The sequence below is a fragment of the Mus caroli genome, unplaced genomic scaffold, assembly GCF_978045245.1.
Source record: "Mus caroli unplaced genomic scaffold, Mus_caroli_1 scaffold_9, whole genome shotgun sequence".
In the NCBI taxonomy this organism is placed as follows: domain Eukaryota; kingdom Metazoa; phylum Chordata; class Mammalia; order Rodentia; family Muridae; genus Mus; species Mus caroli.
In genome coordinates, this window is record NW_028227264.1 from 98,668,997 (window position 1) to 98,694,718 (window position 25,722).

General features: G+C 45.1%; 1 protein-coding gene, 1 long non-coding RNA gene and 1 pseudogene across 8 annotated transcripts in view; 2 read left to right on the plus strand and 1 right to left on the minus strand.

Annotated features, from left to right (window-relative positions):
• LOC147002724 (uncharacterized) overlaps window positions 1–21,889 on the minus strand; it is a 44,503-nt gene extending 22,614 nt beyond the window's left edge. For 2 of the 5 annotated variants that reach the window (XR_015048460.1, XR_015048459.1), the window contains exons 1-3: window positions 21,017–21,889; window positions 6,756–7,217; window positions 2,356–2,439 (exon numbers count right to left, since the gene is read on the minus strand). This is a non-coding gene — a long non-coding RNA (uncharacterized LOC147002724). Of the gene's footprint in view, window positions 1–2,355; window positions 2,440–6,755; window positions 7,218–19,591; window positions 19,752–21,016 lie in introns of all 5 variants that reach the window. The other 3 variants (XR_015048461.1, XR_015048463.1, XR_015048462.1) reach the window with 3 other exon arrangements.
• LOC110302745 (guanine nucleotide-binding protein G(I)/G(S)/G(O) subunit gamma-5 pseudogene) lies at window positions 517–2,213 on the plus strand (annotated as a pseudogene).
• Window positions 21,875–25,722, plus strand: part of Poc1b (POC1 centriolar protein B) — a 99,253-nt gene continuing 95,405 nt past the window's right edge. For 2 of the 3 annotated variants that reach the window (XM_021174527.2, XM_021174528.3), the window contains exons 1-2: window positions 21,875–21,982; window positions 22,550–22,634. In XM_021174527.2, coding sequence (XP_021030186.1) covers window positions 21,968–21,982; window positions 22,550–22,634 — 100 coding nt within the window. In that variant the 5' untranslated portion in view covers window positions 21,875–21,967. Of the gene's footprint in view, window positions 21,983–22,125; window positions 22,143–22,549; window positions 22,635–25,722 lie in introns of those variants that run through there. The other variant, XM_085843118.1, reaches the window with a different exon arrangement.

The following is a 25,722-nucleotide window of genomic DNA, read 5'->3' on the forward strand; positions in this document are numbered from 1 at the left end:
TCGTCACTAAGGAGACCGCTAGTGTGGGAAGGAAACTAGAGAGGAGGGAGGGCAGACTACAGAAGGTCGTGGAAAGCAGTTGGGCCCTTGATCAAACTATGTCCAACTGTCTTGCAAGCTGGTCTGTCTGGGATGGGACTTTTGTTTATAACCAAGTAAATATGTAACACTGGTGGTTAATTACTGTGGTGGCTTGAATGAAATTGACCCCCATAGGGTCATAGGAAGTGGTACTGAGTCTCAAATACTCAAGCCAGTCTCAGTGTGTCCTTCTTCCCGTGGCCTGCCAATCCACATATAGAGAACTTCCAGCTACCTCTCCATCACCATGTTTGTCTGCATGCTACTCATGCTTCTTGCCATGAATAATAATGAATAATGATAATGGACTAAACCTCTAAACTATAAGCCAGCCCCACTGAGATATTTTCCTTTATGAGAGTTGTTGTGGTGTCTCTTCACAGCAATGGAACCCCTAAGACAATGATGAGACATATGCAACACACAATTACCAAAATGGCTGAGAATGCAGGTCACTTGGCTGCCTATTTGCCTGGAATGTTTGAAGCTCTGGGACAGTGAAGTCCTACAAAGCTCTTATTCCAGCACTTGGGACATTGAGGTAGGAGAATCAGGGGTTCAGGGTCATTCTTGGCTGCTTAAGGTGTTCAAAGCTTGCCTGGGATGCATAAGACCCCATTTGAAGAAAAAGCCAACTCAATTACTGAATTATTTTCTTCCTCTTTTCAAGCTCAGGTAAAGGAGCACTGGATGGAATCTTGCCTGGGTATATTGGGGTAAGGAATAGGACCCAAGCTTCATGTGTGGTTTTGCTTATGGTAAGATATACTCCAGTTCCCTGTAATCTTCTTAAAAATGGTTTTGTATGTAATTAAAATATTCATCTCAGCACACCCTACATGTACACACCCCATGCCACAACTGAAGGTCAATCTGACGGGTTGGCACAGCTGTCTCCAGTGCCATGTTGACTTCTTCTTCTTCTTCTTCTTCTTCTTCTTCTTCTTCTTCTTCTTCTTCTTCTTCTTCTTCTTCTTCTTCTTCTCTTCTTCTCCTTCTCCTCCTCCTTCTTTTCCTCTTTCTCTCCCCTCCCCCCCCTCCTCCACCTCCTTCTTTTTAATTTTATATTCATTGGTGTTTGCCCACATGTATGTGTGAAAGCATCAAATCCTCTGGAACTGGAGTCACAAATGTGAGCTGACGTGTGGGTGCTAGGAACTGAACCTGGGTCCTCTGAAAGAGCAGCAGGTGCTTGTAACCACTAGACCCTCTCTCTAACCCCGCCCCACCCACAGGTCGGGTTCTTCTAATGTATCAGCCATGAAGAAGGTGTTTCTGTAGCTCCAGCTGGAGGCTAGGCTCAACCACAGGTAGGTTTCCCAGGCACCTACAGACTTGAAACAGTTCTGTGGGCAGAAAGCTCAACATGACCTTGTGCTTTGCTGGAGTGTCTTCAAACTCAAATGCCTTCAGATCCCAGAAAGTCTGCTCACTTTTGTAGTCAGAGTTCTTGACGTTTCTCAAACCACTTTTCACAAATCAGAGAATATTAAGAGAACTAAGTTTGAAGTGTGTACAAAAGCCTCTTTGTAACACATGCTGTCATATATAACCTTCTACTTGCCGGTCCTTAACACCCACTTCTCCAAATTGTCACAGACTTCTGTTTCACAGGTTTGACTATCTTATATCCACTGACAATGGCACACAATAAAGCAAGCATTCGTATTAAAACCATTCATCTTTATGCGTTCTCAGACACCTGTAACCATTTGAATAGATGGAGCTTCTTCCTCTCCTCTCCCTGGACTCTGGTCACAACAGGGAGCAATCGATTTGTTGCTTCTTGCTTGGAAACCGTGTGTGGTGTGTCATCTCTTTCCCTCAGAACTGCAGAACAGGCCACCTATTGTCTCAGCAGACACCAAAAAAAGGGCAGGAAGAATCCCTGGTGTGCAAATGTGCCTTGCAGCTGGTGGCATTCTATACTAAAGCCACAGTCCCTGCACAGATGTCCCTTGGAGAGCTGGAAGCATATTGATGTATTTGCCTGATTTCATCAGTCCCTCTGTTGAACTGTGGATGCTGAAAGCCAGGGTCTGAGTCAGGGGGTGGGAAAAATAAACCTGAAGGTACAAGCATGGTTTATGAAGCTTCATAAAGGTCAACTGACTTTAGGAAGCAACTAATTCCTACCCGGTTCCTGTTTCGGCGTGGATGGACTTCCTTCTAGGAGCTAACATGACCTCTCACTTTGCTTTCTGTCTCCCGTGTGATAAGCTGTTGGGGAGTTTGGAAGAAGGAGCCATGTATACTCCACTCGACCAGGCATACCTGTTTCTGTCTGTCTTCAGAGAGGAGATACCTGGTTTGCTCTCTTCGCTGTAAGGTAACTTCTGTCTTGCTTGTGGTCAGGGACTGGACTCAGGAGAAAGAGATATTTTTAGTTCGACTCCAGAATCTACCAGCAAGCCTGTTTGGTGGTAAGTAAAGCCAAGTTGGTTATTATTATAGAGTCACTACCAAAGTGGACCCCATGATATGTGTGCCTCAAAAGTACTCAATATATTGGTTGGGGAAAAAACATCTACTGAAACCCAAGGGCATCCTGTTGTTTTAAAATTTTCTCCTACAACCCAGTTTTAAAAGAAAAGTTCCCCGGCCCTACTTATCATATCTTTTACTAATAGTAATTTACTACTAGTAGGAAGGTGTTTAAGAAAAGCTTGGCTTCCTGTCTTATCATGATTCAACAATCTGCTATTACCAGGGCTGTGTAACTGCTTAGAAATACTTTCTGAGAGGACACAGAAGTTGCCTCTTATAGAAAAGCATGGGCTTTTCCATCTCTCTGTGGTTCCAAGCCAGTGAGTGTTGCCAGATTTGGCAAAATATAAACAGGCATCCAGGAAACCTGAGGTTGTTTGGCAGGGATTCCATTATTAGCAGAACGTGAACAGCGTAACTCTGTCAGAGACAACTCATGCACTTGAATTAGGGCACCCAAATTGCCCTGGGAACTCTCTACCTCACTCTTTATTCACACAGGCTACCAAGATGGATTCCCTATGTGTATCCACACTTACTACTACTGCTCAGTGCCTAATTTAACTGTGTGGCCTATCTGTGGAAAGAAAATACCAGTACAGGCTGAGAGCAAAAACTGTAATCTTATAGAAACACCAGTGATCCAAAATGATAAGCTAAAAGCAATCCCCCTTCTAGTGAGCTCAGTCTGGGTACGGTTGTACCTTTGTGACTGAGGGTCCAACCTGGAGACTTTGTCTGTCCCTGACAGGCTGAACAAAGCTGGGTAGGTCAATGAGCCTTTCTGGGTCTCTGGTTTCCTATCTCTGAAAGGATCTGAAATGCTTGCTCACCAAAGCTAGTGTGTGTGTGTGTGTGTGTGTTTTGAGTATTCATCAGAAAGATCAGCGTGTGCAAAATGTAACTGCAACATAGCTCAGCAGTGGGAGGAGAGAAGCCAGTTATTAATTATGTAACCGGTGAAACATATCAGTTAGTATATGATAGGTTCCTCTCCCACATCCCTGTTTCAAAAACTTCCCGATCTGATAACAGGAACAGATGCAAAGCAGCTTTGAGGAAGACCCTGCGGAAGCCTTGAGGAAGTTGCAGGGACCGTTTTAAGAGCTCAGGATGCCATGGACACTGTGACATGCGTACCATGATTGGGTAACGGCATCTTAGGGGGAAAGGCCACCTAAAATCACATCTTATGCCAATTTAAGTCACAATTGTTAAGACCTCGAGATCTTGGGAACACTAGGGAATCAACCAAGAGTGAATTGACTTAGAGTGTCTTCAGCAGATGTCGGGGTAAGTGCTGTCATGTAAATCCAGGCTTCTCAAACCCACCACCATTGACAACTGAAGCTGGACAGAGCTTCTTGGGGTCAGCGCTGAAAATGCTGTGCATTCGGTGTGTTTCACAATACCTGTGATCTGCTTGCCAGATGCCGGTAGCACCCATACAGTAGCGATAAACAAATTTTTCCAGACATTGACAAATATTCCCTGTGGGGGAAGTTGTCTCTAGTTAAGAATCACTGATTTAATTTAGCCAAGGGAATTGGGCATTTCCCAGCAACTCCATCAGGACTCTGAAGTCTTGACTGTGACAAAATGCACGGACTGTAAGGGTCTTGCAGGACTCCTCGTCTGTCCTCACTTTGCTTCCTACCTCACCTGCAGGGCCTTGGCCATCAGACAGCTTCTGCTGTATTCCCTCTCTTCCCCCTCCTTATAAGGCTCGATGTTCACTGGGCTAGGTAAACCGGGGTGTCATAGTGTTTGCCTCCTTCCTCCAGTAAGAATGTCTCCCTGGGGCACGAGAGATGGCTCAGCTGCTAAGGGCACCTTCTGCCAAGTCTAGTAACCTGAGTTTGAGCCTTGGGACCCACAAGGAGCAGTGGCAGGAGAGAGCCAACTCCCATAAGTTGCACTCTGATCTCCATACATATGTGGGGTACGCACTGGGATCCATGCCTTGGATGCATATGTGGGGTACGCACTGGGATCCATGCCTTGGATGCATATGTGGGGTACGCACTGGGATCCATGCCTTGGATGCATATGTGGGGTACGCACTGGGATCCATGCCTTGGATGCATATGTGGGGTACGCACTGGGATCCATGCCTTGGATGCATATGTGGGGTACGCACTGGGATCCATGCCTTGGATGCATATGTGGGGTACGCACTGGGATCCATGCCTTGGATGCATATGTGGGGTACGCACTGGGATCCATGCCTTGGATGCATATGTGGGGTACGCACTGGGATCCATGCCTTGGATGCATATGTGGGGTACGCACTGGGATCCATGCCTTGGATGCATATGTGGGGTACGCACTGGGATCCATGCCTTGGATGCATATGTGGGGTACGCACTGGGATCCATGCCTTGGATGCATATGTGGGGTACGCACTGGGATCCATGCCTTGGATGCATATGTGGGGTACGCACTGGGATCCATGCCTTGGATGCATATGTGGGGTACGCACTGGGATCCATGCCTTGGATGCATATGTGGGGTACGCACTGGGATCCATGCCTTGGATGCATATGTGGGGTACGCACTGGGATCCATGCCTTGGATGCATATGTGGGGTACGCACTGGGATCCATGCCTTGGATGCATATGTGGGGTACGCACTGGGATCCATGCCTTGGATGCATATGTGGGGTACGCACTGGGATCCATGCCTTGGATGCATATGTGGGGTACGCACTGGGATCCATGCCTTGGATGCATATGTGGGGTACGCACTGGGATCCATGCCTTGGATGCATATGTGGGGTACGCACTGGGATCCATGCCTTGGATGCATATGTGGGGTACGCACTGGGATCCATGCCTTGGATGCATATGTGGGGTACGCACTGGGATCCATGCCTTGGATGCATATGTGGGGTACGCACTGGGATCCATGCCTTGGATGCATATGTGGGGTACGCACTGGGATCCATGCCTTGGATGCATATGTGGGGTACGCACTGGGATCCATGCCTTGGATGCATATGTGGGGTACGCACTGGGATCCATGCCTTGGATGCTGGTCTTTAGGAGGAATACAAAAACAATTTTATCTCGTAATGTTTAAGCAAACATTAGGATGTCAGGAAATGAAAGGATAAAAAACCAACCCCTGCTAAACACTAACTACTGGGACACTATGTGTTCTCCCTCCTGAAATGGTGACAGGCTCATTGGAGGCCATCCTTACTTACAATCTAGTCTAGTATAATAATTTGCAATGGAAACAGTGTACCTTCAGCAGGAGAGAACAAGCGACAGAGTCCAGCAGTTGTTTCCCTGAGAGGAAAGGGTGAGCTAACTCCTGCCTACAGTGGGGTTCATTTTCCACCTTCTTCACACTTCACAATAGACATCACACTTAATGAGTTTGGGGGGCAACCTTCAAGACCTGAAGCAGATTAAGATACTGGGTTTACACTCTAGCATAACATGACTCCTGACAGGTTTTGAATCTAAAATGTCCCTGATGGTTTTGTTTTGAACGCTTGTTTCCCACCTGGTAGCACTATTCTGGAAGATTATGACGCCTTTCAGAGGTGGCATCTAGCTGGGGGAGGACCTTTGACCGTTACACTTGACTCTACTTCCGGCTTCACTCTCTGTTTCCTGGTCTGTGAGGACACAGTTACAGCTGTGATACTGAGATGTGTCTCTCAGAGCAGTGGTTCTCAACCTTCCTCGTGCTGCGACCCTGTAAGACAGTTTCTTCCTCATGTTGTGGTGACCCCCAACCATAAAATTCTTTTCATTGCTACTTCATAATTGTAACCTTGTGACTGCTATGGATTGTAACACAAACATCTGTGTTTTCCAATGGTCTCAAGCAACCCCTGGGACAGGGTTGTTTGACAAACCCCCAGGGTTTCGAGAGCCACGGGTTGAGAACCCATTCTTAGAGATTCTAATCACACCACGAGCTGAAAACCAAGGCGTTACATTCCAGATCTAATAAGTAACTCAGCATATATTCTGGAAAGAAACAAGAGATTATTTTTGCTTATTTTGAAGAAAGTCATACTTCATTTCTTTAAGTGTTAGAATCAGTAGTGTCTAGTACACTCACCAAGCTACAAAACCATCTCTATGAGTCTCAAAATATTTTTCGCATCCCAGAAGGAAGCCTCCTTCATTTTATTATAGAGATAAAGGGGGTTACTAGAATGACTCACAGGTTGTGGTCCAGCTGATCCAACAGTACCTGCCAATGAATGTAAGGTTCCAAAGCTCAGTTGGTTGTTCAGCTCATGACGTTGGATGTCTGAGTTGATCTTCAGTGCACTCTGGGATGCCAACGAAGTAGTCTCTAATGCTAACAAAATGAAAGCAAACAAGCAGAGAGCAAAAGCTTGCCTCTTCCAGCAGAAGGCGTGGCCCAGGTTACGATGAGGTTTTCACAGCTCCAAATATCTGGATTGAAGGTGTATATTCCCACCTCGAAGACCCAGATTAAAAGTGGCTCTTCTCACTCCACATTAGGCAACAGATCCCTCACAGCTGTGCTCCATTTTTCGTGTTTTGTTAATTCCAGATGTTGATCACGAAGAAGAGCCATCACCAGGTGTCTCCGTATCCCTTTCTTCCATTGGCTGGGACAACCACCAATCCACTTTCTCTCTGTGGTTTTCTGTATCCTAAACATTTCATGTGGGTGGGATTACATATTTGCTACCAACTCCATTATTCTTTTAAAATTTTAAAAAAGACTTACTTTATGTGTATGAACACTCTAGCTGCATGTACACCTGCATGCCAGAAGAGGGCATCAGATCCCAATGTAGGTGGTTATGAACCACCATGTGGTTGCTGGGAATTGAACTCAGGACCTCTGGAAGAGCAGTCAGTGCTCTTAACCACTGAGCCATCTCTCCAGCCCACTATCATCTTAACAGGATGTTCTTAAGCTTCATTCACATTGCAGCACTAACAAGCACTTCATTTGTTTTTATTGCTCAGATAGTATTCCTCAGTCTGCACCCATGTGCCACCCATGTTTGCTTCTCCCACAGGGTAGCCAGGTCCATTGTCCATGGAGCTGAGCTGGAAGGAGGAAAACTTAGCCAGGCTTGGGTGAGTGGAGTGATGGATCTAGGTCCTGAATAAGTGTGTGAGCAATGAACACCCCAAGTTTGGAGGACTAGGTCAGTTACTGGTGTAACAGTTAATATAAATTGACGCAATAAATTAACACAGTGGCTTTTTCTTTATCCTAGCTAATTTCCCAGAGAGAGACCAAGATTTTCAACTTAAAGTACTAGTAACTAGGCATCATAATTCTATTCTAATCCTCTGATCTCATCTGCTGCCTCTAAGCCCACATCCTCGAGATACTTGCATTTTTGTATTGGTCTGGCTGTCTGGGCTTCAGGCGTGTTCTACCTTGATGTCTGTCCCGACCCCTTCTTCTTAGTGAAACCTCTCTTCCTCCTCTCTTTCTCCCCCTCCCCTGGCTGGTGGAGGTCCTGTCCTATTCTATTTCCTAGTTATTGGCTTGTCCAGCTTTTATTGACGCGGCAAAGGGTCAATGGAAAGCACTGCTTACATAACTCTGAGACAGGAGACTCCTTACACACACATTACAGTGTCGTGTCTGGGTTAAAACCAGAGAGTGGGACTGAGAACTCAGCATTTGCATAATACATGGGTAAACTTTACACTGTGCACAATAACATGATGCCTACAACTGGGGGTGGGGAGCTGGTATTTATACCCTTGAGGAGATGGCCAGAGTTCCTGGGATAAGGTTTATGGGGCTGTGTCCATTAGCCAGGAGGGGTGTTGGAAGATACTTCACTTACATACTAAGGGTTGGTGGGGACCTTGTAAGAACAATCAGGGAGTGACACCTGATAATTGTCAGGAAATGGATTCCTGCTGGGGTTGATGGTGGGGCCACCACCTTACTAGCAGGCACCAGGTTGGAAATGGGGAGGTAGCCAAGTCTGCCGTCCTCATGTTTGAGGTATCTGTGGTTGAAGTACCCTCAATCCTTCTACCCTGGGCCATTACGTCCCATATGCATGAATCTCATTTTGTTTCCTACCGATCAGTTGAAAGCCATCCTAGTTGTTTCCAGCCATTGTGAGTAATGCTGCTATGAACAAGGGTCTGTTTCCAGATGTTCAGATGTGTCCAATCGTCACAAGGAGAAGCCTGGAAGTGGGAGGGCTTATTTCTATGCTACCTAAGATTTCTTTTTAATGTTTGAACACTTTCAGTAACCAAGGACGAGACTATGGACTTGCAACTGAAGTTAAACATATTTCCACAGGCCCCAGACATCCATCCCTCAATACAGTTACTGCACCATTTTATACCCACAAAACAACGTATCTGGACTTGTCAGCCTTTGCACATCCCCATCAGCTTTTGCTAGCAACTCTTTGTGATCCTAACTCCGCCAGTGGGTGTGATGCAGTATCTCATTGTGATTTTGATGACATCACCCCCACAGCTAAGATGGGGGTTGTCCCGTGTGCTTATTGGTCATTTATGGATCTTCATGGTGAACTCCGTTATCTGCCTTTTTTTTTTAAGGTGCAAGGCACAGACTTCTGAATAAAAGTGGAAGGAAGCGCAGAGTGGGAGAGAATGAGGTGCTCCATTCAGAACAGGTGTAAGGACAGAGGCAGTGAGTTGTGCACCAATGGTGGAGACAGGCGTCAGAGGACCAGGGCTTCCTGGGACATAAAGCCCAAGTCAACTGGAGGCTCCAAGAAACCTTTTTAGCAAAGACTTGCCAGTCACCCTATTCTGTCTTCACCCCTATGTCTTCTATATAGTCATCTGGGAAGACCTACTGGTGCTTCAACAACAACGCCTTGTCTAAATTAAGATGGAAAGGGAAGGCAAGCATGAGTTTCTAACTGGAAAAGGGAGATCATTCCTTAAGTAGGAAGCTACTAAATGTGCTAAATCTCTCTCTCTCTCTCACTCTCTCTCTCTCTCTCTCTCTCTCTCTCTCTCTCTCACTCACACACACACACACACACACACACACACACACACACACATACACACACACAGAGCAAGATGGCTCACGGGGTAAAGGCACTTGCTGCCAAGCCTGATAATCCGAGTTTGGTCCTCAGAACCCACAATGGATAGAACTAATTCTCACAAGTTGTTTTGACTTTCACATGCATACACACAGACAGACAGACACACATGCAAACAAGAATAAATATATAAAAATAAAACTTAAAAAGAATCGATTAAATAAAACGTAGCTCTATTGTTTCTGAGATATTAAAAAAGATTCAGTGTCTTTAGTGATTGGCTTAAATATTAAAACTAGAAGCCTTGTGGAGGCTTTTTAAGTTAGAAAATGAAAAACTGGCAAATACAGTGTCACCAACTTATCAGGATAGATGAGAAATGTTTGCAGAGAGGGGTCATTGGTTCAGGACCAAGGACAGCACAGGAGTGTTAGGCCCTTAGCTTCACTTCTATTCACACCTGCACAATTATGTCTCCTTGTGGAGATAGAAACCCTAGGAAAGAAATCTGGAACCATAGATGCAAGCATCAGCAACAGAATACAAGAGATAGAAGAGAGAATCTCAGGTACAGAAGATTCCATAGAGAACATCGGCACAACAATCAAGGAAAATGTAAAATGCAAAAAGATCCTAACTCAAAACATCCAAGAAATCCAGGACACAATGAGAAGACCAAACCTACGGATAACAGGAGTGGATGAGAATGAAGATTTTCAACTCAAAGGACCAGCAAACATCTTCAACAAAATTATAGAAGAAAACTTCCCAAATCTAAAGAAAGAGATGCCCATGAAGATACAAGAAGCCTACAGAACTCCAAATAGAGTGGACCAGAAAAGAAATTCCACCCGACACATAATAATCAGGACAACAAATGCACTAAATAAAGATAGAATACTAAAAGCAGTAAGGGAAAAAGGTCAAGTAACATATAAAGGCAAGCCTATCAGAATTACACCAGATTTTTCACCAGAGACTATGAAAGCCAGAAGAGCCTGGACAGATGTTATACAGACACTAAGAGAACACAAATTCCAGCCAAGGCTACTATACCCAGCCAAACTCTCAATTACCATAGATGGAGAAACCAAAGTATTCCACGACAAAACCAAATTCACACATTACCTTTCCATGAATCCAGCCCTTCAAAGGATAATAACAGAAAAAACCAATATAAGGACAGGAGCCACGCCCTAGAAAAAACAAGAAGGTAATCCCTCAACAAACCTAAAAGAAGACAGCCACAAGAACAGAATGCCAACTTTAACAACAAAAATAACAGAAACCAACAATTACTTTTCCTTAATATCTCTCAATTTCAATGGTCTCAACTCCCCAATAAAAAGACATAGACTAACAAACTGGCTACACAAACAAGACCCAACATTTTGCTGCTTACAGGAAACTCATCTCAGAGAAAAAGATAGACACTTCCTCAGGATGAAAGGCTGGAAAACAATTTTCCAAGCAAATGGTATGAAGAAACAAGCCAGAGTAGCCATTCTAATATCTGATAAGATTGACTTCCAACCCAAAGTCATCAAAAAAGACAAGGAGGGGCACTTCATTCTGTTCAAAGGTAAAATCCTCCAAGAGGAACTATCAATTCTGAATATCTATGCTCCAAATACAAGGGCAGCCACATTCATTAAAGAAACTTTAGTAAATCTCAAAGCACACATTGCACCTCACACAATAATAGTGGGAGACTTCAACATACCACTTTCACCAATGGACAGATCATGGAAACAGAAACTAAACAGGGACACAGTGAAACTAACAGAAGTTATGAAACAAATGGATCTGACAGATATCTACAGAACATTTTATCCTAAAACAAAAGGATATACCTTCTTCTCAGCACCTCATGGTACCTTCTCCAAAATTGACCACATAATAGGTCACAAAACAGGCCTCAACAGATACAAAAATATTGAAATTGTCCCATGCATCCTATCAGATCACCATGGACTAAGGCTGATCTTCAATAACAAAATAAATAATAGAAAGCTAACATTCACGTGGAAACTGAACAACACTCTTCTCAATGATACCTTGGTCAAGGAAGGAATAAAGAAAGAAATTAAGGACTTCTTAGAGTTCAATGAAAATGAAGTCACAACATACCCAAACTTATGGGACACAATAAAAGCATTTCTAAGAGGAAAACTCATAGCTCTGAGTGCCTCCAAAAAGAAACTAGAGAGAGCACACATTAGCAGCTTGACAACACACCTAAAAGCTCTAGAACAAAAGGAAGCGAATTCACCCAAGAGGAGTAGACAGCAGGAAATAATCAAACTCAGGGGCAAAATCAACCAAGTGGAAACAAGAAGAACTATTCAAAGAATCAACCAATCGAGGAGCTGGTTCTTTGAGAAAATCAACAAGATAGACAAACCCTTAGCCAAACTCACTAGAGGGCAAAGGAAAAGCATTCTAATTAACAAAATCAGAAATGAAAAGGGAGACATAACAACAGATCCTGAAGAAATCCAAAACACCATCAGATCCTTCTACAAAAGAATATACTCAACAAAACTGGAGAACCTGGATGAAATGGAGAAGTTTCTAGACAGATACCAGGTACCAAAGTTGAATCAAGATCGGGTTAATGATCTAAACAGCCCTATATCCCCCAAAGAAATAGAAGCAGTCATTAATAGTCTCCCAACTAAAAAAGCCCAGGACCAGATGGGTTTAGTGCAGAGTTCTATCAGACCTTCAAAGAAGATCTAATCCCAGTTCTTCACAAACTATTCCACAAAATAGAAACAGAAGGTACTCTACCCAACTCATTCTATGAAGCCACAATTACTCTGATACCTAAACCACAAAAAGACCCAACAAAGATAGAGAACTTCAGACCAATATCCCTTACGAATATTGATGCAAAAATCCTCAATAAAGTTCTTGCTAACCGAATCCAAGAACACATCAAAACAATCATCCATCCTGACCAAGTAGGTTTCATCCCAGGGATGCAGGGATGGTTCAATATACGGAAATCTATCAACGTAATCCAGTATATAAACAAACTCAAAGACAAAAACCACATGATCATCTCGTTAGATGCTGAGAAAGCATTTGACAAAATCCAACACCCATTCATGATAAAAGTCTTGGAAAGGTCAGGAATTCAAGGCCCATACCTAATCATGATAAAAGCAATCTACAGCAAACCAGTAGCCAGCATCAAAGTAAATGGAGAGAAGCTTGAAGCAATCCCACTAAAATCAGGGACTAGACAAGGCTGTCCACTCTCTCCCTACCTATTCAACATTGTACTTGAAGTCCTAGCCAGAGCAATTAGACAACAAAAGGAGATCAAGGGGATACAAATTGGAAAGGTGGAAGTCAAAATATCACTTTTTGCAGATGATATGATAGTATATATACGTGACTCTAAAAATTCCACCAGAGAACTCCTAAGCCTGATAAACAGCTTCAGTGAAGTAGCTGGATATAAAATTAACTCAAACAAGTCAATGGCCTTTCTCTACACAAAGGAAAAACAGGCTGAGAAAGAAATTAGGGAAACAACACCCTTCTCAATAGCCACAAATAATATAAAATACCTAGGTGTGACTCTAACTAAGGAAGTGAAAGATCTGTATAACAAGAACTTCATGTTTCTGAAGAAAGAAATTAAAGAAGATCTCAGAAGATGGAAAGATCTCCCATGCTCGTGGATTGGCAGGATCAATATAGTAAAAATGGCTATCTTGCCAAAAGCAATCTACAGATTCAATGCAATCCCCATCAAAATCCCAACTCAATTCTTCAACGAATTAGAAAGGGCAATCAGAAGATTCATCTGGAATAACAAAAAACCTAGGATAGCAAAACTCTTCTCAAGGATAAAAGAACCTCTGGTGGAATCACCATGCCCGACCTAAAGCTGTACTACAGAGCAATAGTGATAAAAACTGCATGTTACTGGTATAGTGACAGACAAGTAGACCAATGGAACAGAATTGAAGACCCAGAGATGAACCCACACACCTATGGTCACTTGATCTTTGACAAGGGAGATAAAAGCATCCAGTGGAAAAAAGACAGCATTTTCTCCAAATGGTGCTGGCACAACTGGCTGTTATCATGTAGAAGATTCCGAATTGATCCATTACAATCTCTTTGTACTAAGGTCAAATCTAAGTGGATTAAGGAACTCCACATAAAACCAGAGACACTGAAACTTACAGAGGAGAAAGTAGGGAAAAGCCTCAAAGATATGGGTACAGGGGAAAATTCCTGAATAGAACAGCAATGGCTTGTGCTGTAAAATCGAGAATCGATAAATGGGACCTCATAAAATTGCAAAGCTTCTGCAAGGCAAAAGACACCGTCAATAAGACAAAAAGACCACCAACAGATTGGGAAAGGATCTTTACCTATCCCAAATCGGATAGGGGACTAATATCCAATATATATAAAGAACTCAAGAAGGTGGACTCCATAAAATCAAATAACCCCATTAAAAAATGGGGCTCAGAACTGAACAAAGAATTCTCACCCGAGGAATACCAAATGGCAGAGAAGCACCTGAAAAAATGTTCAACATCCTTAATCATCAGGGAAATGCAAATCAAAACAACCCTGAGATTCCACCTCACACCAGTCAGAATGGCTAAGATCAAAAATTCAGGTGACAGCAGATGCTGGTGAGGATGTGGAGAAAGAGGAACGCTCCTCCATTGTTGGTGGGATTGCAAGCTTGTACAACCACTCTGGAAATCAGTCTGGCGGTTCCTCAGAAAATTGGACATAGTACTACCGGAGGATCCAGCAATACCTCTCCTGGGCATATATCCAGAAGATGTCCCAACCGGTAAGAAGGACACATGCTCCACTATGTTCATAGCAGCCTTATTTATAATAGCCAGAAGCTGGAAAGAACCCAGATGCCCCTCAACAGAGGAATGGATACAGAAAATGTGGTACATTTACACAATGGAGTACTACTCAGCTATTAAAAAGAATGAATTTATGAAATTCCTGGGCAAATGGATAGACCTGGAGGGCATCATCCTGAGTGAGGTAACCCAATCACAAAGGAACTCTCACAATATGTACTCACTGATAAGTGGATATTAGCCCAGAAACTTAGGATACCCAAGATATAAGATACAATTTGCTAAATACATTAAACTCAAGAGAACGAAGACCAAAGTGTGGACACTTTGCCCCTTCTTAGAATCGGGAACAAAACACCCATGGAAGGAGTTACAGAGACAAAATTTGGAAGTGTGACGAAAGGATGGACCATCTAGTGATTGCCATATCCAGAGATCCATCCCATGATCAGCTTCCAAACGCTGACACCATTGCATACACTAGCAAGATTTTGCTGAAAGGACCCTGATATAGCTGTCTCTTGTGAGACTATGCCAGGGCCTGGCAAACACAGAAGTGGATGCTCACAGTCAGCTATTGAATGGATCACAGGGCCCCCAATGGAGGAGCTAGAGAAAGCACCCAAGGAGCTAAAGGGATCTGCAACCCTATTGTTGGAACAACAATATGAACTAACCAGTACCCCGGAGCTCTTGTCTCTAGCTGCATATGTATCACTTGAAAGAGAGGCCCATTGGACTTGCAAACTTTATATGCCCCAGTACAGGGGAAAGCCAGGGCCAAAAAGGGGGAGTGGGTGGGTAGGGAAGTGGGGGGCATATGGGGGACTTTTGGTATAGCATTGGAAATGTAAATGAGCTAAATACCTAATAAAAAAAAAGAAAAAAAAATATGTCTCCTTGTTATTATTCTCTCTCTTTTCTTTACACTGCTCTTACCACTGCTCCAGCAGGGCAGAATTGCATCCCTTTGTTCTCCACTGTAACGAAGTTCATCCCATGATTAACACCTTAATCATGTCTGTTCTTCTAGCACCCCTTGCTGGGTTTGTTTGTTTTTTATTTATTTATTTTTATTTTATTTTATATGGGTAAATGCTTTGCCTGCCTGCATTTCTGTGCATCGTGTGTATGCCTGGTGCCTGCAAAGATAAGGAGGAGGCACTGGGACCCCTGGACATGGCGTTACAGATGGCTGTGAACTCCAACAGAATGACTGGGGTTTGAACCCAGGTCCTCTGCAAGAACACTAAGTGCTATGAGCCATTGAGCCATCTCTCCAGTTGGCTTCCTTCTTTATGGTAGTAAAAGACATACAACATTTTCAACCAGTTCTGTGATTACATTTCTATGACATGAAGTGTAGACATACTGACCAAGCACCACTATGCACCTACAGAATGGTTTCACCTCCAGACTGAATCTCTCTGCCCACTGAGCAAGGCCATCCTTCCCACTTTCTCACACTCCCAGTGGATGCTATTCTATTTTGTTTCCTTTCCCCTATTTCCTGTTTAGCCCACTGTTCTCGCCATAAGTGTACGTGCAGCCTAAGTATTCCATCTGGAGATCTGCACCGGTGGGAAGTGCAAAATACTGGGTGCCTTCTTCCAGACCTACTGAGATATAAACTGGGTAGAACTCTGAAACTTACTGCAATGAAACCTTAGGAAGATTCTTACCTGGGAGTGGGGGCGGGGCGCACACCTTTGATCCTAATTGGAAGTCAGGTAGGCAAGTCTATGAGTTCAAGGCCAGCCTGGTCTTCTGAGTGAGTCCCAGGACAGCCAGGGCTACACAAATAAATCATCTCAAAAAGACAAAAAGCTTCTAGAACCCACTAAGTATTTTTAGCATATTCATTAGTTACCATCTAATTCCAGAGCATGAGCCTCCCTAAATGAAATTCCTTTCTCTTCAGTAATCATTCTTCATGTGTTTACAATCTAACTCTTGTCAGGCATGACTTTTTAAATGATTGTTGAAGAGCCCCTTCTCTGATAAAATCTTTTTGAAGAACATCTCCAGAGACTAATCTGTCTTCAGTACATCTGCGGCTATAAAACAATCTGATCGCTACACAGATATTTGTATCATCTCAATGATTCCTATGGACTGTTCATAGCTTTACGTAATTTAATTTTGTACTGACTGTTTTTCCATTAATCATTTCATGTAACCTATCTCTGGAAATGATGCTAAGGCCTCTACTGTGTTTTAGGGGCTGAGAGTCTGCAGAAGGATAGCAGAAGGAATGCAGCCCGGCTGTCTTTACTGGCCCTTCACCATGATGGCAGCCGGTAGATACACATCATAACACAGATAGGATGCAGCAACGCAAACGATGCCCAGTGGAGCTGTACATAACATAGGAAGGGAACACGACAGAAGTGGGTATAGGTTATGTGTTATTGTGGGACTAGGCTGGGAGACCATCATTTCACATAAACACCTGGGTCTTGTCGTGTGCCAAGTTGGAAAGAGTGACACAGGCATTTTCGACTTCAGGAAGGGTCTAGCAAAGCCTCCGGAGTCTGGGTGCACAGACTGAGAAGCAGTGGCTTTTGTATTGGCCCCAGGGTACATAAGGTTAGATATGGGGGGAAAAGAAGCAGGTTTGGGGCATTTTAAAAGAACTATGTCCCAGCACACGCAGAGTTCCCAAATGACAATGCAACTTCTAACTGCTCAAGACTCAGGCTTAAAGCATGTACATTCCTGGGGCTCACACAAGATTGTCTATATCAAAACCTTTGGTGGCTCCGGAGGCTCAGGGACCTGTCCTTAGAGCAAGCTGTCCTTATTTGTCATTAGTAAACAAGGTGGACAGAAAAAGAAAGTCTGGAAGTCAGGGAGCAGCACGTTAGGGTTATGAAAATACTCCAGGAAGCAGAGAAGGAAACCTGTCTATCCTATCTAATCTGTGGCAGGAACCAGAGGGACAGAAAATAGGCAACTAGAATGTCTAGGAGGGTATAATCAGTAAGATTTAGAGGCTGAATTTTGATTGAAATAGATCATCCACAGCCTTTCCAAATGTGGGCGATGGGTTAATGATGCACATTTATCTCTCATTTCTCCTGTCTACGCAGTCTCCTTCCTACACTTTGGGAGCCCTTGTATCAAGAAGGTGGCGGTGCCTATAAACAGCTGGTTAATGCAAGTGCCATACCATACGATGAACAGTAGGTGGCGCCACTTAAGTGCCTGAATTTCCAAAATGCAACACCATTAACCTAGGAATGCACTGAAAAAAGAAACCTTTGTAGGGCTGAAGCAGACATTTAATATACCTTCTAAGGGAGACTTGGAAAAAGAAGAGTCAAGGAAAGGCTACGTAGCCCTACCCAACACGCAGTCTCCAGTGACACGTTGTAGATTTACAAATATTGATCTGCCCTGCCTGTGGCTCCTTCTATGCCAGTGCTAAGTGGACATTTTGTCAGGTGCGAAATAATCACCATAGCAAGTGAGTTACAGGAACTCACGCAGGTTTGAGGGCAAAAAATAGTTCCTTGGCTTTGGTGGGTTTTCTGGATGTCTGCCTGTGAGCTTTGGTTGCTGGCAGAAAGGGTAGGAAAAGAAAACCAAACATGAGAAGGGCCATGGGAGAGATAGCTTAGAGCCATGAATGAGGGCTGTGCCGTGAAGTTGTGGTCGGAGGACAACCAGCAAGGAGTGGGTTCTCTCCTCCCACTCAGGCTGCCAGTCTTGGCAGCCAGAGCCTTTGTGCTCTAAGCCATCATGCCGGCCTCATAAAATGCAATATTCAGTATATTTTCAACATCCATGTGATCACGAGGCTAGGCACGATGGCATGTACTGGACATTCCAGCATTGGGAAGACAGAAGAGAGAGAATCTGGCTATAGAGAACATGGGCTATACACTGAGGCCCTATCCCAAACCAAACAAGAAATAAAACAACTTGCAATCATACAAGAGACATCAGGACTTTGTGATTAGAAGAGAGTTGTTGATGGTCTAAAATGTTTTCTCTCTCCCTTTTCTGAGCTCTGTGCATCAGCAGACAGAAACTATGTCTTCGTACTTCCAATGGGAAGAGAAGAATGTCTAAAATGATTATGATGATGATTAAGTGTCAAAATGTAAACAGGCACTTAGAAGTGGATCTAGCTGTAGAAAGCACATTATAGGATGTGACAATCTTGTCTGCTTTTGTTCCTGGGAATATGGCAATGGTTTTAAGGTCAATTTTAAGTGATGAGATCATAATAACTCTTACCTCCACCTATTATTTTAAGTATATGTTTATTCTGTAAGAAAATCATTCGTATATACAATGAACCCATATCCACCCCTCATTTTGCCCTTGAACTTCCCCTAGAAGCCTCCCAATGGTCTCCTCTTGCAGCTTCCCATCTTCACTAATAATCCACAAGTCCAGCGGGAGCTGCCCATATGTGCAAGGCATGGGGTGGTCTACTGGAGGGTGAGAAAAAAACTAGTAGTTAGAATGATCCTTCCTTCCCAGTAGCTACCAACTGCCAATAGCTCCTCAGTTTAGGGGTGGGGGGTCTAGAGAGCACCACCCACATCCACGCTAGAATTTGCACCAGCTCCATCTTGTGCAGGTAACTGCAGCTACTACGCATGTGCAATAGCCACATCAAAGGCCAGAGACTGCATTTCGTAGCATTCTCTCTAGTTGCTCTTTAGCGATGTTCCTCAACACTTAGGGTGGGCTGGCGTGTGATAAAGGTGTCCTGTGTAGGACAAGCATTCAGACTCTTAGTCCCAGCACTTGGTCTCGGTACTGACTGCTGCCGACTGTAAAAGGCTGCTTCTCTGTGAGTAGCCCAGGCATATGGGTATAGACATAAATGCTTAAAAGGCAACTGGACAATGTGAGCATTTAGTATAGTTACAGTAGCAGGCTACAGCCCAGAGTCCATCTCTTCATCTATTTAATTTAAAGCATGTCTATTAATGAACTAAGCCAGCAGTCCAGTTTTGTGTGCCACTGACCCTTAAATAGCTTACACAGCATTATCGTGGCAACAGTGGACTGATACAAAAGGCACTCAGTGAGCAGCTGTGGAACACCTACCACAGGTACAGAGACGATCTGCAGTGATAAAGAAGGATGCTTTCATAACCTGCTTACCTCCTGGCTTTCCGGCTTGCCTACCTTTAACAACTCGTACTTAATTAGAAAAACCCCTCCATTTGTCTTTTCTTTGACGTCATCTCTCCAACCTCCTGTCTTTGAATCTGCTATGCCCAATATTAGATGTAGCTACGAGAGATCCAGAGGCCTTGATTTCTGGTTTTAACATTAGAGTATTTCCCTGTGATCAAATATACAAGAAATAAACATCCACTTATTCTGCTGACCTAATGCAAATCTAATCGCACAATATGGTGTGTGTGTGTGTGCCCTATTTACTTGCTCACAATTATCATATAACTTGCATATATCAAAATTTCATCTGCTTTTATGGCCAAATGCTATTTCTATTATGTACATTTTATTTACCCACTCATTTGCTGGATATTAGTTGTCTCTCGTTTTTGCCTGCTGCTTCTAAGGCTCCAAACTCTAGTGAATACAGATGTTTGTTCCCTGTCTTGCTGGATCATGAGTAAATTATTTCATTTCTGAGTAAATGTCGTACTGGTTTTTTTTTCCACAATTCTATACCATTTTTATGTTTTCATTGGCATCCAAAACTAAACATTTTTTAAAAGTGAAACATAGAATGGCAAAGTCACAGGCTGCTGGTACCGATTCTCATTTCATTCTGTCTCTCTGTCTCTGTCTCATACACACATGAGGAGTGGAGACTGACTCTGTGTGTTCCAGTCAGTGCTGGAGATCAAATCCATGTTTTTCTATGTTAACCATATGCTCTATCCCCGACCTACACCACTGCCCTCCATCAAAGCAAGACCCTTAACACATCCCTTCCTCTATTAGAGCAACATTTACCACATACACAGCCAAGACTCCTATAGCAACCACCTAAGCAGTCTGTTATATCTGTAAGTCTCTAGGTTCTGCCTCATATATGCTGAATCAGCATCTTTGGCAACTAATTCCCCTCAACTAGCATCAATCATACTAAAACATGAGACTCCTTAAGGTAGAATACAGCAGGGTTGTTGTCTGTTTTTTATTTGCTTAACAGAGTCCATGTAGCTTAGACTGGTACCAAACTTACAGTATAGCCAAGGTCAACCTTGTGTCTCTTATCCTCCTGCCTCCACCTCTCTAGGGCTATAGTTACTGATGCCAGGTTGGGTTGATGAGGGGGCTGGGAATACAAGCAAGGGTTTAGTTCATGCGAGTCAGGCACTCTCCAACTGAGCTACATCCCAGCGCCAAGTTCTTGAGGGGAGGGAACTATGTTGGCGTCCAGGGGTTTGTTTTGTTTATAACAAAGGTTAGCCCTTGGTGTCAAACATATAACAGATATTTAACATCCACCCATGTGTCAAACTAATACTGTATTGCACTTCCATAATTGCTATATAGTGGTTAAGACTAAATGCAAATACAGCCAGGGAACCTGTAATTACTACACTTTTTATTTACACACAACATGTACCTTACCAGTTTATCACGTCATTCCACTGCCAAGACGTTGTGTTCCGTATGTAATTTTCAGCTGAGTCCTTTATGCTCCGGGGCAGGGTTTATTGCTGTTGTTTGTTGTCGAGGGGTGTGAAGAAACATCAAAATGTGGCCTCCCATGTACAAACTGCCACCGACAACATTCTCTAGCTTTGAAACCCTGTTGCTGAAGCACAAATGATAGTATGTGTGAAGAAAAAATGTCTAAAGTGGGGACCGTTATTGTAACCACGTGGTCTAGAAACTTTAAAGCTTCCAAGTCTTCTGACCACTTCAGTTGTGTGTGAGTTTAATAAGGCATAGGCAAATAAGCGGTTGAGAACAGAATAAATCAAATAGATAATAGAATACTATTGAATAAAGAAAAACAGGGTGAACATGTGAATAAAATATTATCCATCATGTGCTGCCAGCATTTGTGCAAAACCAGTAATTGAACACAAGGAACTTAGTTCCTCTCAGCGTCCTGTTACTGTCTTGCTTGTGCACCCAAGCTCCCCTCTCCGGTGTAGCCGAGTTGGGCGCCGTTCTCTTTAAGGTGTAATAGAATCCTGATTGCATCGATCACCGACTCTCCTCCGCTTCGCCACCACCGATCACATCTCTCTCTCCAGGTCCCAACCCGCTTCCCGACACCAACCCGGTAGTCCGCTACCTCCGACGCTCGCGGGGCTCGCTGTGTGCGCGCGCGGCGGACCCCCGCGGCGCGCTCCCGCCAGGCCCTCGGCTGTCGGCAGCGAGCGCGCGCGAGCGCGGCGTCTCGGGGCTCGTCTGGCCACGCCTGGAGCGCGGGTTTTGATTGGGCCGCCGTTGTTGTAGTGACCGGGAAGCGCCCGCACTCCAGTCTGACGGTTCCGGGCGCCGCACGGTCCCCCCTCGTCCCCACCCCTCCCTGGTCCCCCAAGGCCCCGGGCGCCGTCCGCTCCCCGCATGGCCTCCGGCCTGGTAAGGTCCCCGCCGCTACCGGAGCCGATCATCCTTGGGCGGCGGGACCGGGAGGAGGGGAACCACGCCGAGCCTGGCAGGCCTGGGAGGTAGCCCCGAGACCCGGAGCTCCGCAGCTCGCTCAGCTCCCCGGAGCGGGACGCCGTGCCCGGGTTGAGCGGTGAGCGCTGCTCCCGGGGAGATCCGGCACTCCGGGCTGAGGCGGAGCTGGCTCCGGGATTCGCCGGCTGGGTTCCCGCGGCGCGCCTGCGTCAGAATCACCGGGGAGGTTTAAAGGGCGCGGGAGGCTGCGGCGAGCATCTGCCGCTCGGCGCGGTAGGCGGATCCCTCGGCGGCTCGCCCGGGTGCCTGGGCTAGGGGTTCCTCCCGATGGTGGGGACCCCTCCGGATGGAAGCTGGGGCAGTGCCCGAGCCTCTCAGCCAGGTTGTAATGCCCACGCCTCTCTCGCTGCCCGCTGATGCTGCGGGGTCCTCCTCTTCGATCCCGGGGGACAGGCAACGTTGACGTCTGATGTTGAGAGCTGGAATTCTGCACCTGCTTTCAAACCTAACAACTTTCCATCCTAGGAGGATCCGATTCTGGAACGTTCTTTTAAAGGTCACAAAGCTGCCATCACCTCCGCTGACTTCAGCCCCAACTGCAAACAAATTGGTAAGTTGTTTTTGTTTTTGTTTTTCCTTTCTTTCTTCTTTCCTTTTCTGACAGTAACCAAAGCTCACTTGGCAGAAAGCCTTTCTTCCATCCCTGCCTGAGTGAGCCTGGCGCGATGGGATGTACCCGGTCACTCTGGGTCCCTGGGTCTTTGCTGGGTAAGGACTCGACTGGTCCCGGCCTGACAGACAACTTTCGTGAACTAACCACCAGGAGGAGTGAGTGGGAAGGGGAGGGGTTTGTGATCGGCCCGAGGAGGGTGGAGTATTGGCTGGAGAGTTTGTGAAAAGTTCTGAGACGAGCAGGAGGAAGTGGGGACCGACCAGTTGAGCACCACCAGAGGCCGGGGAGCGAGGGGGTCTCAAGTGACCCCTGGGAAACTCCGGTGTCGGAAAGGAGCCGAGCGCCTACATGAAAGGAGGAACCTTCTCGGAAGTTCGCCCCTACCTGAGCCGGGAACTCCAGCTTCAGGATCCGCGGCGCTTCCCCCGCGTGCTGGCTCGGTGGCCGCGTCTACACACGACCCGTGAGGATCCGGATGGCCGTGAGGTGGACCTGGGCAGGCAAGAGCTGCCTGCTGCTGGCCCTTTTAACACTGGCTTATATTCTGGTGGAGTTCTCAGTCTCCACTTTGTATGCCTCTCCAGGAACCGGCGGTGCCAGGGAGCTGGGGCCAAGGAGGCTCCCGGACCTTGATACAAGGGAAGAGGATTTGTCTCAGCCTCTTTATACAAAGCCCCCTGCAGATTCCCATGCTCTTGGGGAATGGGGGAGAGCAAGCAAACTCCAGCTCAACGAGGGGGAACTGAAGCAGCAAGAAGAACTCATTGAGAGATATGCCATCAACATTTACCTCAGTGACAGGATCTCCCTGCACCGCCACATAGAGGATAAAAGAATGTATGAGTGTAAAGCCAAGAAGTTCCACTACAGGTCGCTCCCCACCACCTCCGTTATCATCGCCTTCTATAACGAAGCCTGGTCCACTCTGCTTCGGACCATTCACAGTGTTTTAGAAACTTCTCCAGCTGTGCTTTTAAAAGAGATCATCTTGGTGGATGACTTGAGTGATAGAATTTATTTGAAGGCGCAACTTGAAACTTACATCAGCAACCTGGAGAGAGTTCGCTTGATTAGAACCAATAAGAGAGAGGGGCTGGTCAGGGCCCGTCTAATTGGGGCCACTTTTGCCACCGGGGATGTCCTCACTTTCCTGGATTGTCACTGTGAGTGTAACATTGGTTGGTTGGAACCACTTTTGGAGAGGATCAGTAGAGATGAAACCGCAATCGTATGTCCTGTCATCGACACTATTGACTGGAACACTTTCGAATTCTACATGCAGACCGGGGAGCCCATGATTGGTGGGTTTGACTGGCGTTTGACCTTCCAGTGGCATTCTGTCCCCAAACATGAAAGGGACAGGCGGACGTCAAGAATTGACCCCATCAGGTCCCCCACCATGGCAGGAGGACTGTTTGCTGTCAGCAAGAAGTATTTTCAGTACCTGGGCACCTATGACACTGGCATGGAAGTCTGGGGAGGCGAAAACCTTGAGCTGTCTTTCAGGGTTTGGCAGTGTGGCGGCAAGCTGGAGATCCACCCATGCTCGCACGTGGGCCATGTGTTTCCCAAGCGCGCGCCCTATGCTCGCCCCAACTTCCTACAGAATACCGCGCGGGCGGCCGAAGTGTGGATGGATGAATACAAAGAGCATTTCTATAACCGAAACCCCCCAGCTCGGAAAGAGGCCTATGGCGATCTTTCTGAAAGGAAGTTACTGAGGGAACGGCTGAAATGTAAGAGCTTCGACTGGTATTTGAAAAATGTGTTCTCTAATTTACACGTCCCCGAGGATAGACCTGGCTGGCACGGAGCCATCCGCAGCATGGGCATCTCTTCCGAGTGCTTAGATTATAACGCTCCCGACAACAACCCTACGGGGGCAAATCTTTCGTTGTTTGGATGCCATGGTCAAGGAGGCAATCAGTTCTTTGAATATACTTCAAACAAAGAAATCAGATTCAATTCCGTGACTGAATTATGTGCAGAGGTCCCCCAACAAAAGGATTATGTAGGGATGCAAAACTGCCCCAAAGACGGGCTCCCTGTTCCAGTGAACATCATTTGGCATTTTAAAGAAGACGGAACGATTTTTCACCCTCACACAAGACTGTGTCTTAGTGCTTACCGGACAGCTGAGGGCCGACCTAGTGTCCATATGAAAACGTGTGATGCCCTTGATAAAAACCAGCTCTGGAGGTTTGAGAAATAGGCTGGCAGCAGAGCGCCTTCTCTCCGGGAGCTGACAGTAGCCTCCGGAAAGTCACCGTGCCCCAGGATGACTGTATTTTACCAGAAGTCACCTGGCAGCTGTCTGTAAGAACACTGGAAAGCCGTGGTTCATCTGGGGATATCACTCTGAAGCTGCGTACACAGAGCACCGCTGCTCAATATCTCAAAGTGCCTTCTTTGCTCTTGGGTTGTTTTATTTAAAGCTTTGTCGATATGGTCTCCTGCAACTTCTTAAAGAAAGCTGCTGTGAACTGAGATGCACAAAACACTGAAGTGTGGGTGTAGCTTAGCAGTAGAATGCTTAGCTAGCATGTGCAAGACCCTGAGTCTGACCCACAGCACCACAAACTACATGCAAGACTTAATATTTAGAACATAAAAGTCCAGACAAAATGGGGTATGATTCATTCTGATTGGTAAATATATTGCATGTACTTTTCTTTTCTTTTCTTTTCTTTTCTTTTCCTTTCTTTTCTTTTCTTTTCTTTTCTTTTCTTTTCTTTTCTTTTCTTTATCAAAACATGTGAATGTGTAATTAGAACTATTACTTTCTGATTACATTCTTTCAGCCAGCACATTACATTTTAGGTTTTTAAAAGCCAACTTGTCTTTGGTGAAATAAAAGTTGAAGAAATTTGATCTTGAGGAAAAGGCCTGGGGTTGATATATGTTTCATTGGAAGAGGGTCCTGGTCTTGAATGCAAGTTTGGAGGTCTTCTTTATTTTATTTTATTTTATTTTATTTTATTTTATTTTATTTTGAGATAGATCTTGAACTCCTGAGTCTTGCTTC